The sequence below is a fragment of the Megascapheus bottae genome, chromosome X, assembly GCF_031878675.1.
Source record: "Megascapheus bottae isolate mThoBot1 chromosome X, mThoBot2.hap1, whole genome shotgun sequence".
NCBI classification, from domain to species: domain Eukaryota; kingdom Metazoa; phylum Chordata; class Mammalia; order Rodentia; family Geomyidae; genus Megascapheus; species Megascapheus bottae.
In genome coordinates, this window is record NC_143547.1 from 55,022,684 (window position 1) to 55,037,777 (window position 15,094).

General features: G+C 38.8%; 1 protein-coding gene across 1 annotated transcript in view; it reads right to left on the reverse strand.

The window, feature by feature from the left end:
* Chm (CHM Rab escort protein) overlaps positions 1 to 13,119 on the reverse strand; it is a 171,817-nt gene extending 158,698 nt beyond the window's left edge. The window contains exon 1 of the mRNA XM_090327051.1: positions 13,064 to 13,119. Within this exon, the coding sequence (XP_090183177.1) occupies positions 13,064 to 13,112 (49 nt within the window). The 5' untranslated portion in view covers positions 13,113 to 13,119. The remainder of the gene's footprint in view (positions 1 to 13,063) is intronic.
* Positions 13,120 to 15,094: the final 1,975 nt, after the last annotated feature.

The following is a 15,094-nucleotide window of genomic DNA, read 5'->3' on the forward strand; positions in this document are numbered from 1 at the left end:
CTCAGTCAGGTCTTCAGTGCCAGGGCTGGCTTTGAAACATGATTCTCAAATCTCAGCTTCCTGAGTAGCTAGGATTACAGGCGTGGAGCCACCGCACCAGGCCAGATAACAGTATATTCTTAAGTGATGATATAATAGTACAAAAGATAGTGTTTCTTCCTAATATTAAACTCAATCATCTTCATATTACATTGATTCATTTATGTTACTTTATTTTCTATTCCCTTTTACTTCCCTTGTAGTATCACTATTACTTAGTCCTAAGAAGTCATCGTGATTAAAATGTATAAACATTTTGTTATGAATTGCAAATAAAATATGTGTTTAGTTTAAAAAAAAAACACTCAAGGGCCGAGATATAGCTTGGTGGTAAAGAGCTTACCTAGCATATGCAAAGCCTTGGGTCCCTTCCAAGGAATCAATCAATGAAATCTAACAGATTTGTTTTCCTAATGAGAATATTGTTATTTATATATCCATGACATTTTTATAATTAAAAAAACAAATTATCCATTAATATGCTAATGAGAACTTTGCGATTTTTTAAAATTCCACATAATACAAACTTTTGGGATGGCCAATACCAAGAGCACTTTTCCTATATTCAGAAAACTGAACCAGCTTCTGGTTTTCAAGTTTCTAGTAAATAGCTGTGACTGTGGGAAGGCACGCTCTCTGAAATCTAGTCTCTGTGTAGAAATTCTTACCAGGTAAAATAAGGATCTTCCAATAAGTGACCCAAAGACATGTGTCAGGTCCTGAACAGTGAATGGCAATTCTAGTTCAACAATTTGGTCTGTTTTCTTGGGCACATGACTTAAATTGATAACATATATAATATTAATATAGCAATTAATAAATGTACTATATAATTCTGCATATTATAAAAGTAAAATTCTGGGTAGACAGCAGCAGCCAAGTTGCTGAATCTCCTGACCTTCCATAAAACAGGGGCTGAGCACCGGTGGCTCATGCATGCAGTCCTTGCTACTCAGAAGGCTGAGACTGAGAGGATGACAGTTCAAGACCAGCCTGGGAAGAAAATTTCAAGAGACTCCATATTAGCCAGCAAAAAGTCAGGGTAGAAGTATGGCTTGAGTGGTAAAGTGCCATTCAAACAAGTGAGCAAACTGGCTATCTGGCAAGATGAGCACAAGACCCTGAGTTCAAGTCCTAGTCCTGGTCCACAAAAAGTAAGAGGCAAGCAGGGCTCAGTGGCTCATGCCTGTAATCCTAGCTACTCAGGAGGCTGAGATCTAAGGTTCAAAGCCAACCCGGGCATTAAAGAACCTGAGACTCTTATCTCCAATTAATCACCAGAAAAAAGAAAATGGCACTGTGGCTCAAGGGATAAAGTGGTAGGCTTTAGCTGATGAGCTCAAGGACAGCGCCCAGGCACAGAGTTCAAGCCCAACGACCAACCAAAAAAAAATGAAGGTACCGAATATAAACACTCAGGAACATCTACACCAAACCAGGGAATAAAATATCATCAGCAATCTCATAAAATAAGTGGCTCAGCTTAAATCACCCGTAGCTTTAAGGATCATATGGTTTCAGAAAGAGTGAAACATGGAAGTAAAGAAGGACCTTAAGAGACAGAAAGCCTCAAAATTGTTATTATGTACTCTAAAAATAGTGGAAAAGGGCACTCAAATCCCTGGGAGTCCTGGGAAGGGGCAAGAAGTAAGGATTAAGTAGGGTAGTACTTAGATCTTAGGAAACTGACACATCAAAGCCTTCCAGAAAAATCCCTGTCATGAGGAATGAATGCTAAGGATCTCCTCCAAATTCACCAGTACAGAGAAAATAGGGCGAAGGTAAAGTAAGTTGAGACAACACTAGCAAAAGGTAACAACAAGCAGAGCTCAAATAGCAGGTTACATGTTTAACTGCACAGTGAAAACAACAGAATGGTCTTAAGTAGTCAAAGTTTAAAAAGCTATCCTGGTCTTCCCCATTAAATACACAGGGATAAAACATTTCACTTAAAAATTAGGGACATCTTGAATACTTGTTTGTTAAATACATCATTTGAAATATGATGTGAAATCCATGTTAATAAATTCTTTAATAAAAAAAAATAGGGACATATTGACAGGCACTGGTGGCTCATGCCTGTAATCTCAGGAGGATAAGATCTGAAGATCATGGTTCTAAGCCAGCCCTGGCAGGGAAGTCCATGAGACTCTGATCTCGAATTAACTACCAAAAAATAAGAACTAGCCTTGAGAAAGCACAAGAACAGTGCTCAGGCCCTGAGCTCAACTTCAGGACTGGAAAAAAAAGTTGTATGTGCTATACAACTTTTGGACTATTTAAAGAGCAGATGATGTTCTGTGGTTTGCATCAAAATAATCCATGGTTGGAGGATAAATTGACAAAGTAGAGAACACTGAGAAAAAAGAAGTGACAAGTGAAAGGGAGATTAGTGCATAGACGATTATTTTCTTCTTTTTTGTCAGTCATGAGGCTTGAACTCAGGGCCTGGGTACTGTCCCTGAGCATTTTCAGGTAAGGATAGCTCTACCACTTTGAGCCACAGCCCCACTTACAGTTTTCTGATGATTAATTGGAGTAAGAGTCTCACAGAGATTTAGGAGATGGTGGCTCATGCCTATAATCCTAACTACTCAGAAGGCTGAGATCTGAGGACCAAAGTTTAAAACCAGCCTGAGCAAGAAAGTCCATGAGACTCTTATCTCCAATTAAGCACCAGAAAATCAAAAATGGCACTATGGTGGCTCAAAGTAGTAGGGCACTAGCCTTGATCAAAAAAGTCCAGAGACAGCATCCAGGCCCCTGAATTCAAGCCCCATTACAAAAAAAAAAAAAAAAGAAGTAAAAAGCTAAGGAGCAAATCCTATATCAAACTGTAAGACTGCATACCATAGCCAGGCAGCCAGGCAGCCAGCCTCCTTTAAGATATAAGGGCTCTTCTGTATCAACACTCTTTTCAAATCTTATTAAAAAGTAGGTTTAAAATAGAGGTCATCCATTTTCTTTGACCTTTACTATTACTCTAATAGGCCTCCTGCAGTTAAAACTCATTAAATTGTTCCCAAGACTGAGCATCCCTAGAATAATTTTAATCTTAGACCTGTCCATACTGAGCATCTAGCAAGTTGACAATTATAGTTTGGCCTTCCTACCTAACCTAGTGCTTGTACCCACAGTATTTTCTGCTCAGGATTTTTCCTCTGATATATGTTGTGATTTTCTGTATCTGTTTCTCTGTGTCTCCAATTTTGAGAGAAGTAGTTTTCTCTCTGACCTTAATTCTCTGACAAATATAAGGATTTTCAATGTTACCATTACAAGAATGAGCCACTAAAGCCAGTATACTAATTTTTTTTTGAGGAAAGAACAAAAAGGGCAGCCAATCAAAAGAGAAGCCTCAGGAATGTGAGGTAAGTAGCTCAGTATTAAGTGCTAATCTAGCACTATCCAAAAAGGTTCTACCCCCAGCATAGCAAGGAAAACAAAGCTTCCCAGGAACAATGAGTCCCATACTTGAGCTACAACATTGTACCCAAAAGTAAAGAAAGAACACTACAAAAAAACACAAAAAATATTAAACCTTAACATTCCCACAATTATTTCAGGAGAAATTGTAGATCCTAGAACCAGTGAGGAAATCCTATGGAAACATATTCTATTGTTTTTCTTTTTCTTTTGTTTTTAGCACTTTCTTTTTTCTTTTTTTCCCCCAGTCTTGGGCTTGAGCTCAGGGCCTAGCCACTGTCCTTGGACTTTGTCAAGCTAGAGCTCTACCACGTGAGCCTCAGAACCAGTTCTAGCTTTTTCTATGTATGTGGTACCAAGGAATCAAACCCAGGCTTTCGTGCATGCTAGGCAAGCATTCTACCATTAGACCAAACTCCCGGCCCAACACATTCTATTTTTAAAATGTGGCTATCATCTCTTATCCCATGTCTTGCCAATGCTTTAGTGGGTTATGATTCTTCTGAAATAAATACAACCAAAACAATTTGATCAATTTCATAAAACAACTGCAAGTTGGCATAGATGTCTAAATGCTTTCAATAAGGCGCTGACATGAAGCTACTGTTGGCATCAGGACTTAAATGACAACAGGAATACCACCCAAAAATAAAACTGCCAACCACAAACCTAAGGCAAAATAATCTAATCCGGATAACATGAAGTATTTTTCCACTCTGAAGAATCAATCCAACAAGCTCATTCTAGATATACTAGAGCTATTGCAATTTTACTGTTGGACCTGGGTCAAATCTAACTAAGCCTCAGGCTCCACATTTGTAAAATAGGTAAGAGATGACATTTGCCACAGATAGGGTTATTGTGCTTACCAAATGACTTAATGAATTGGCCTGAACAACAACAGAAAAGATGTGTGTGACTCCAGAGAAGAACAAAAACATGTTATCACTTTTCTAAAACCAAATCAGCCAAGTAGTACACCATTACCAACTTAAGCTCCTAGTGAAATCTAATATGAGAAGAAATACACATCAATCATTACTCTGACCAAATTGTGCCTGATTTCTTTTATTTGCAAATTTTTTTTGTTGCCAGTGCTGGGGCTTGAACTCAGGCCTGGGCATTGTCCTTGGACACTTTTTGTTCAAGGCTAGTGCTCTGCCACTTGAGCCACAGCACCACTTCTGGCTTTTTTCTGTGTATGTGGTACTGAGGAATCAAACCCAGGGCTTCGTGCATGCTAAGGGAACACAATAACACGAGGCCACGCTCCTGGCTCCTATTTGCGAACTTTTTAAACAGCTTTATATGAGAACATGCCTTAATAAATCAATTGTCTATGATAAATTATTCTCTTTTTAGTTGGGCGCTGGTGGCTTACGCCTGTCATACTAGCTACTTAGGAGGATGAAATCTGAGGATTGCAGTTTGAAGCCAGCCTAGGCATGAAAGTCTCTAAGACTTTTTTCTCCAAGTAACCACCAGAAAAATCAGAGGTAGAACTGTGGCTCAAAGTGGTAGAGTGCTAGCCTTGAGCACAAAAGTTCAGGAACAGCTCCCCAGCACTCCTCATGAAAAACAAAAAAAAAAAAAAACAGTATTCTCTTTTTTAACTATTCCTTAGTAAAATAATTAGAAAAGCAAAAATATAGTAAGTCGATCTTTCAAAAAACAATCAGCAGCTGAGCATGGTAGTGTAAGTCTTATAATCCCAGCACCCAGAAATCTAGGGAAGGAAGATCATAAGTTTGAGGCAAGCAGGGCTACATAGCGCAAATGTGTCTTTAAAAAATTTATTTTAGATTTGGAAAAAATCATATTAAGTGAAGTAAGCCAGACCCAAAGGAACATAGACTCAATGGTTTTCCTCATTTGTAATAATTAGTACAAACCTTGCATTCTCCTAGCAGAGGATTACAATAACTCAAAACCTAAGTACATAAGGTCATATAGGATGAGACTAAATGAAATGATCTCTAGGATATGGATTGTTGTTCTTAATCTACTATGTTATTTCTCTTCTCTTTTTTTGCCCTTATGGTTAATCTCACATTGTTACTGTATCTGACTTTGTTACTTGGTTATATCGTATATATGTTTATTTGAAATAGGAAAGGGAAGGGGGAAGCAAGATGGTGGGGAGGGGGGAGGAGGAAGGAAATGGGGACAAAAACATGAGAAGGGGTATCAATGTGTGAGAAGTAATGCATGTACTACCTGGCGAATGTAACTGTAACCCCTCTATAAATTGCCCGACAATTTAAAAAAATGGTGGGCACTATTCCAGTCTCCCAGGTAAATGAAAAAAATCAGGTACCCATTTCAACCATTAAAAAATATTTGTATGGACAGGAGTTTGGCCTAGGAGTAGAGTGCTTGCCTAGCATGAAGACCGGGGTCCAATTTCTCAGTACCACATACATAGAAAATAAAGCTGGAAGTGGTGCTGTGGCTCAAATGGTAGAGCTCTAGCCTTAAGAAAGCCCAGGGACAGTGCTCAGGTCCTGAGTTCAAGGCCAAGAACTGGCAAAAAAAAAACCTATTTTATTGGCCACAAAAAACGATGTTTCCAAAGTATTTCCAGTCTCTCTATACTATGTATTTTAGACAGGGCACAGACAATGACTTTTTAGGCTACTCTGTATTTCAGGCCACATACAAATAACAGACAAAGGAAGTGGTGCTATAGCTCAAATGGTAGAGCACTAACCTTGATCTGAAGAGATCAGGGACAATGCCCAGGCCCAGAGAACAAGCCCCATGACCAACAACAACAACAAAAAAAATTGTCCCAAATAACACAAACAACCTAACATTTTAGCTAATAGACTGCACTAAAACTGAATAGCAGATGATTTAGCATGAGTAACAGGTCAATTATATGGAATTATAATTGTTTCTGTGCATTGGGATTTTATGTTAAACACAAGAATGTGAGGGTGAGCAGCCACATTTGATTTTAATTGCTATAGTCTGGGTAATCCAAAACATCCTGAGAACACTGGAGGAAATGAGAAAATGACAAGAGGCATGGGAGATGGAAATCAGGTTGCAGAGGGAACTCTGGTAACAGATGTGGCTCTATCACTGGGATTGTCTCAAATTTATAATTTACAGCAAAGGAGAAGCAGCTGTAAGAGTCTTTTTCCAGGCTTAGAAAATTCCCCTTTCCTTTTCTAGATACTGAGAAAAGGAAAGGTTTAAGTGCAGAATATTTTTCAGAACAGCAAAAAATCTGCAGTTTTTTTTTCTTTCATTCTTTCTTTAGTTCCTTCAGTATTTATTACAACTAGCAAGGAAATATTCCCATAGTACATCCCAAGTAAAATAAACAATAAATTTGGTCAAAACAAATGATAAAATAATCATGAAAACTGGTGAACAAAACAGAAGAAAAGCAAGAAAATCTGTAAACCATCAGATAAGAAATCTGATAGAAATCGAGGTAATAGACACACAAGGTCTTTCCCAACAAGCAGTCAGTAGGAAGAGGAAGATGAAACAGACACTTGAGTCCTTCCATTGCTCTCCATGGAAATCATGAGCTCTTCCTGGAAAGTATTCAGGCAGTAGTAATGGCAATAAAAGCACCTCAGTGGGGTTTTATGGGCCATAAAAACCAACTGCATTTTCTAAGCACTTACTGAACATTTTATAGGAATTATTTCTTTCAATCTTCCACACAGCTCTGTGAAATTCAACCTATTTAGAAAGAGGCTGAACCTTAAACAAGTTAAAGAATATGTGTAATGGGGCACAAGAGCCATAGACTCAAACTCGGCTAGTCTGATTACAGGGCTAAATGATCAGTACATTATTCTGCTCAAATAAGATACATTCATGTCAAAGTAATTAAAATACATGGAAGGCATATTTTGGGCGTTTTTTTTAGTTTAATTTTTTTTTTCAGTCACGGGGCTTGAACTCAGGGCCTAAGCACTGCCCTTGAGCTTTCTCAAAGCTAGCGACCTACCACTTGAGCTAGACCACCACTTCTGCCTTTTTCTGTGTATGTGGCACCAAGAAATTGAACCTAGGGCTTTGTGCATGCTAGGCAAGCCCTCTACCACTAGGCCACACTCCCGGGCCCAGGCATAATATTGTTTAAACAAAGAATTTTTAAAGTATCATTCCACTTTGTAAATCAACTGGACGGTACTCTCTAGACTTTAATTTTTTCTCCCTCCCCACATTCTTCCTTACTGTATATACTGCCTTGTGCCTCCTTGTTTGAAATGCTACAATTCAATTCATGTGCTAGTGGTTCATGCTTGCAGTCCTAGCTACTCAGGAGGCTGAGATATGAGGACTGTGGTTTGAAGCCAGCACAAGCAGAAAGGCCCTAGAGACTCATCTCCATTTAACTACTGGGGGGAAAAAATAAAAGGGCAAAGTGGAACTGTGGCTCAAGTAGTATAGTTCTAGCCTTGAGCAAGAAAGCTCAAAGACACCCTCCCGAAGTTCAAGCCCCAAGACAAGCACACAGAAGCGCGTGCACACACGCACGCACACACACACACACACACACACACACACACACACACACGTTAATTCACATCATGACCCACAAAAAAGTAGAGTCTTGCAATTTTGAAAAGGCCTGTTCTAAGCAATTGTATGGATATTTTTAAATTAAAGGGAAAAATGTTAGTCCTGTGATGTTATAACCACACACAGGCTTCCTAACAGATGATTAACTAAGACATAAATATAGGCAATCACTTATGTTTAGTATGGCACAAATATAAATTTGACAATCTAAGTCTTTGCAATGCTTTCTACAGCATTACTATCCCCCAAGGTTTAGAAAAATTAAGGTACTCTATTACCATGGTAAGTATCATCACAGTCGATGAATAAGCTGCCTTCCAAGGTTAACAAACTTAATATTTCAATTCAAAAAAGAAAGAAAGAAGCAGTACGATGCTGCCTATGTGAAAAATAAACAGCTTTTCATTGTCCAAAAAGTGTCTTCCAGTCAGTCATTTTGATGGAAAATTTTTTCAAGTACATTACATAGTGACTCGACAGTGTTTTCATTTTTTCAGAGACAGGGGTCATTTTAGGTAGACCCCTAAAACACTTCACAAAAAATCAGACTGATGTCTCAAGAGGATATGGAATTTGCCCAAAGTCACACAGTAGGAAGGTCATTTGATTACCAAATACCATGTAGTCACAAGTAGTATTGCAGTAGAGTATACTGGATAAAATCTCATAAAGAAATCAGTATCACCTGGGCTCAAATGGGTCACACCTGTAATCCTACCTACTCAGGAGGCTGAGATCTGAGGATCTTTGTTTGATGCCTGTCTAGGTGGCAAAGTCCATGAGACCCTTCTCTCCAATTAATCATCTAAAAAGCAAGAAGTGGAGCTGTGGCTCAAGTGGTAAAACAGCAGCCATGAGTAAAAAAAAAAAAAAAAAAGCTAGGGGACAGCACATAGGCCCTGAATTCAAACTCAGTATTCACCTGCCACACTAACACATATGTACCCATGAATAAGCTGTCTTGGAAGTAATAATAATCCTTGGAATATAAGAATTATTTCTAAATTAAGGATGTACATGTTTTAAGACCTGAAAGATTCCTTTATAGATGAGCCACATGATTCAATGATATCCCACAGCTATGCCAAACATTATACAGGTTGCCAGGTAAGTCAATTCCAGTGAGATGGTAATGCTGGGACTATTTTTTCTTCTCATCACAGGGCTTCAACTCAGGGTCTTGGCACTGTCTCTGGGCCAATTTTTGCTCAAGAGTAGCTCTCTACCATTTGATCCACAGAGCCACTTCTAGCTTTTTCTGAGTAGTTTATATAAGATAAGAGTCTCATCAACTTTTCTGCTTGGGCTAGCTTCAAACAGCAATCCCTACATCTCAGCCACGTGAATAGCTAGAATTACAGGTGTCCCCAGCACTAGAACTATTTTTAACTTAAAGCAAAAGATAATTTCCAGGCCAGGAAAGTGGTAGAGTCCTACTCTAGTAGGCCTAGTGGTAGAGTGCTTGCCTAACATGCACAAAGCCCTGGATTCCTTGGTACCTCATATACAGAAAAAGCCAGGAGTGATTCTGTGGCTCAAGTGGTAGAGCACTAGCCTTGAGAAAGCTCAAGGGCAGTGCCAAGGCCCTGAGTTCAAGCCCCAGGATGGACAAAAAGAAAAAAAAGAGAGAAAAAAAGATACTTTCTTACAATCCACAAAACCATTTTTAATGTGACTTTAAAAATGACAAACCAAGCCAGGCGCAGTGGCTCATGAAATCCTAGCTACTCAGAAGGCATGCACTTTACCACTAGGCCTATTAGAGTAGCACTCTACCGGGTCTCTCTCTCTGTCTTTGTCTCTCTCTGTCTCTCTGTCTTTGTCTCTCTGTCTTTGTCTCTCTCTGTCTCTCTCTTTGTCTCTCTGTCTCTGTCTCTCTGACTCTCTCAGTGTCTCGGTCGGTCGGTCGGTCGGTCTGTCTGTCTGTCTGTCTGTCTGTCTCTCTCTGTCTCTGTCTCTCTCTCTCTTTCTCTCTGTCTCTCTCGTCCTGGCTTGAACTCAGGGCCTGAGCACTGTCCTTGGGCTTTCTCAAAGCTAGAGCTCTTCATGCATGCTAGGCAAGCACTCTACCACTAGGCCATATTCCCAGCCCTGTCCATAATCTCTTATAAAAAGAGTAAATGCACCATTTTCCTCCATAATCTTTTGAAAATATGGTAATGGAATATTTTTACCTTGTCTCACAGAATAAAAAAGAATATAAGTTAGGTGAGTACTAGTAGCTGATGCATGTAATCTTAGTTACTCATGAGACTAAGATCTGAGGATCAAAGCCAGCCCTGGCAGGAAAAGCTGTGAGACTGTTAACCTCCAAATAACCACCAGAAAACGGGAAGTGTCACAGTGGCTCCAAGTGGTAGAATGCTAGTCTTGAGCTGAAGAGCTCAGGGACAGTGCCCAGGCCCTGAGTTCAAGGTCCCATGATGGACAAAAAAAAACCCTCAGATATTCCATTTCATGAAGTAACTCACACTATAGACTATAAGGAAGGTTTTATCTCAAAGTCAATTTCTGAACTCTTTCCAATTTGAAGCAAGCTTAAATTTCCTTTTAAAAGAACTGAGACTAGAAAACTGCTGCTTTTCCTATTATTTAGTTTTAGTAGTACACTCAATAAAGCAAACACATTATTTTTTTTTCTGCAGTACTAGAGACAGAACCCAAGACTATACTAATACTAGGGAAGCACTTTACCACTGAACTATATCCTCAGTGCAATCAAAATCATATGAAGGCAATTTCATCAAACTATTTCAGAAAGAAATAATCCAATCAATTTGTGAAATGATAATTTCCTCTAATTTTTCTACTTTTGTCATCTGTAAAAATATGGTTCCATACCATATTTGGAGCTATATATTTGAGGAGACCCAGAATGTGTTTCATATAAATTATCATTTTCCTTTATTTTTGTCAGCTATGGAGGTTGAACTCTGGGCCTGTGTGCTGTCCCTGAGCTCTCTCCCTCAAGCCAATGTTCTCCCACTATGAGACTCAAAACAACTTCGGTTTTCTGGTGGTTACTTGAAGATAATGGTCTCACTGACTTTTCTGCTCATGGTAGTTTTGAATTGCTATCCTCAGATCTCAGCCTCCTGAGTCCCCAGATCACATTAGTTATTCTTATACCTTATAAAGTAACATCACTCTCACAAGAAGAAATCTAAAATGAACCTTTTTATCAACTACAAGAATCTACCTGACCCAATTTTCTGGATTATAGTATGTTCCACAATATACTCTAGTACAAATGGATAGATGTAACCAATATTTTGAAGTGTACCAGAAATCAAAATATTTATAACAATAATTAACAGCATTTAAAAATAAGAATTCTTATCAATTAAATTGTGAAGTGAGGTAAGAATAAAAATGTAGATTCAAATTTAAAATGAAAGTCCCTGTGTAAGAAAAAAAAGTAACTAGAATATAAACTAAAGTACAATTCTTTTTCATCTATAAAGACAATGTGGGTTTTTTGCAGTTTTAGGGTCAACTGGAAATGGAAGAAAAGTAATTTTCTATTAACTCTTTTAAGCTTTTTGCCAAAATATGTTGACAGTAGCTTCAACTACGTTGTCTACAGCAATACAGTTATTTTTTCGGCTGTGAGTAAGCATGCCCTTTGGTGTTCCGTAAACAATTCCCAAGTTTATCTAGAGTATGAGTTTCTGGTTGGACAAAAATACTTATAGGATACCTAATTTATCTTCTGATATGCAAAAAAAGGAAACTGTGATAGATTAAGTGCCAGGCTTTTCCAATTAATACAACTAGTGAATAACCAAGACAGGCTGAGAACCACTTTTCTCGTTAATTCTATGGATATGGGTCAGAACTTATTTATTTTCTGGGAAGGAATAGCCATGTGGTCTTTGGCTAGATTTCCAAGTCCCCTTTTCCACTTCTACAAATATAAAGAATACCAATTCTAACAATCTTGTAAGGATCACTTCTGGTTAACTTCCATTGTTTAAAAAATAATAAGCATTTGAAAACTGGTAGCATTTTTTTAACTCCAATCCTCAATATGTGGCTGTTCCTCCTGTTTGGGAATCAGTAAACTGATTTCATTAACCTAATGGACAGGGTGTCACCCACCAGAACTTCTATAACCCACCACATTACACAGATAAGAGATGCCAACACAAAATGTCCTCTTTCATTCTACCCAAAATTCATCTCTTAATGAAGAAAAAAATTCAACTGATGCTAAATGTTTGCAGCCATGTGTTCGATGTTTGTCATTTAGAAATTGCAGGGGGAGGGAAAACTGGCTCCACCTAAAATATGGAGAATAAATACAGAACGATTGGTCACACAGCTGAACCAGAATTCAGGAGCTTATTCTCAGCATGATTAGGCATGAGTAGTAGAAAGCAAGATACTTTCAGCGTCATGAAGCAGGGATAGTAATCACCTCAACAAAATACAGTTCCTTAGGTTTCTCAACACACACACACACACACACACACACACACACACACACGCACACACACACACACACAAGAAATTGTTTCCTTTCCGTTAAATATGCACATAAGTAACAACTGAGCATCTTCTTGTAAATTACATCAGGCTGTATCTGAGCTGCACTATACTCTAAGAACATATAAATATGTGGGGAGGGAGGGTGACTATGAAATGCCGACGGGGGAGAAAAAAACAATGGAGAATATCACCTTGAAATTCATCAGGAGAAAATCATTTTCAAGCCAAAGGCGTCTCCACTAATTAAAACTGTGACCCATCGTTCTCAAGACACTGCAGACCCTGTTCCATCTAAGGAAATCAAGAGGAACCACTGCAGCGACCAACCTCAGCAATCGGCATCGACCAGATCGAACCCGGCAGCTAAAAACACCGCGGGTCCAAGCCCCTCCCTGGAGCTGCCAAGTCCGGAGCTGACTCCGGACTACCTTACTTCCTTCCCCTCCTCCATCCCGTGCTCTATCCCCGGCATTTCTCGCCATTGTCACTGTCAGAGAAAGTAGAAACAAGACAGAGTTTCTACTCGTAGTCTGAAGAATATCAGGACCACACATACCCGTCCCTATTACGATCACATCAAACTCCGAAGGGAGATTATCCGCCATCTTGACAGGAAGCGTGTCATGTGACTATTGCCTGTAGGCGTTTAAGCAATCCCTGAATTGAAGACGGAAAGGAAAGCAGTGCATTGTGGGTATTGTAGTTCTCGGGTGGAAAGTTCAGGTAAAAGACTATCCCATTGTATTTCGTATGTCTAAAGGAATGCAGAATTGCTACTCGTTCTCCTGGCTGAGTACAACAGCTCTGTTTAGTCTTACAAGTAAACATACTTTATACATGTCTGAATGAGATGAATTTTGGAAGATTTGGGTACTCCCTGACACTGGTGAAGCAACAACTGTGAGGATACACGTTGGAAGCGGGGAGCAGAAGGACCGAAAGGGGCTTTTTCTGGCAACACAGGAGATTTTCATTCCAGCCTGCAAAGCTCTTTCCCCCAGAAGGTCTCACTTTGGCCTCTGAGGCATGGGTTGGCACAACTTTGTTTTCAAACTATGTTCCATCTCCTTTTCATCTTTGTATCTTTCCCCAAGGAAACTCCACACACAAAGGTCTCCCCCTATTCCCCCCAGAACACAAGTTTCCCAGCGCCCATATTTCTTTTAGTTAGTCCAAACAGACACTCTAAAACACATGTTTGCAAAATTAGCATCGCTTTACACAACGAGGAAAGAACATTTAGAAGAATAATAGATGCTTTTCCAAGTATAGTGCTGTCTGTCTATAATCCCAGCATTCAGAAATCAGAAACATGAGGACCATTAATTCAAAGACACCCTGGGCTAAATTGCAAGTCCTTGTTCGAAAGCATAACATATTTTGGGGGTTAGAGGCATGGCTCAGTTGGTAGAGCACCAGACAATGAGCAAAAGCATCAGATACTGACTTCCAAGCCTCAGTTTGGGACAAAAAATTATAATAGAAGCTGAATAATTATTTGTTGAAACTTAGAATCTGATTTTCTGCCCAAATAAAACAAATCCATACGTGATTCTCCCAATAAACTAATGCGGAAATAACTAAAGTGAGTATCCTTTGTAGCAAAAGTATTGTATTTGATAAAAGAATTCTAGAGTCTTTGCCAAGCAGCTAACATAGTTCTCATGTGTATTTTCAAAGTCTATCACCACCCACTGAAGCCAGGTGCTGCTGGTGGTTCACACCTGTAATCCTAGCTACTCAAGAAGCTAAGATCGAAGGACAGAGGTTTAAAGTTACTCCAGGCACAAAAGTTATGACACTTTTTTTGACAGTCCTGGGCTTGAGCTCAGGGCTATATACTCTATAGATATAATGTTTTATTTTATACATTAATATGTACCTATGACATACAAACCCTCAGCGTAATTTTAATTATGTTCTAAAATCTAAGTGCCAGTGGTTGTATATAAAGATTCCCTTCTTGAATACTTGTTTGTTAAACATGACATTTGAAATATGATGTAAAAATCAATGTTAATAAATTCTTTAATAAAAAATCAAGGCAGTTAAAGAACTGTCTCAGGCGAAGAAACATTAAGGAAATTGACTCTCTATAGATTTGATTTCATAGAAACATTGAAAAAATCACTAGAGAAAAAGAAAATAATGTTTTTCAAAATGTAGACCTATATATATATGCACACACATAATGTATCCACTGCCACAGAATCCAGTGTTATAAACCATCAAACTTGCCAGGTGCACTGGCTCACGTCTGTAATCCTAGCTACTCAGAAGGCTGAGAGCTGAGGATAGTGCTTCAAAAGCTAGCCTAGGCAGTAAAATCTGTAAGATTCTTATTTACAATTATCCACCAGAAAACCAGAAATGGCTCCATGACTCAAAGAGGAAACAAGCTAGCCATAACCAGCCCTCCCCCCAAAAAAATCTGTCTTGAAGCTTGTGGAGTAAAAAAAATCATGAAACAGATACTTGGGACAATAAAACAGAGCTAAACATGGAGAAAGTCTAGTCGAATGGAGAATAACTTCAAATTACATGGAGGTGTACTTTTGTGATCATGAAAACACTTCAAAAGCTTTAC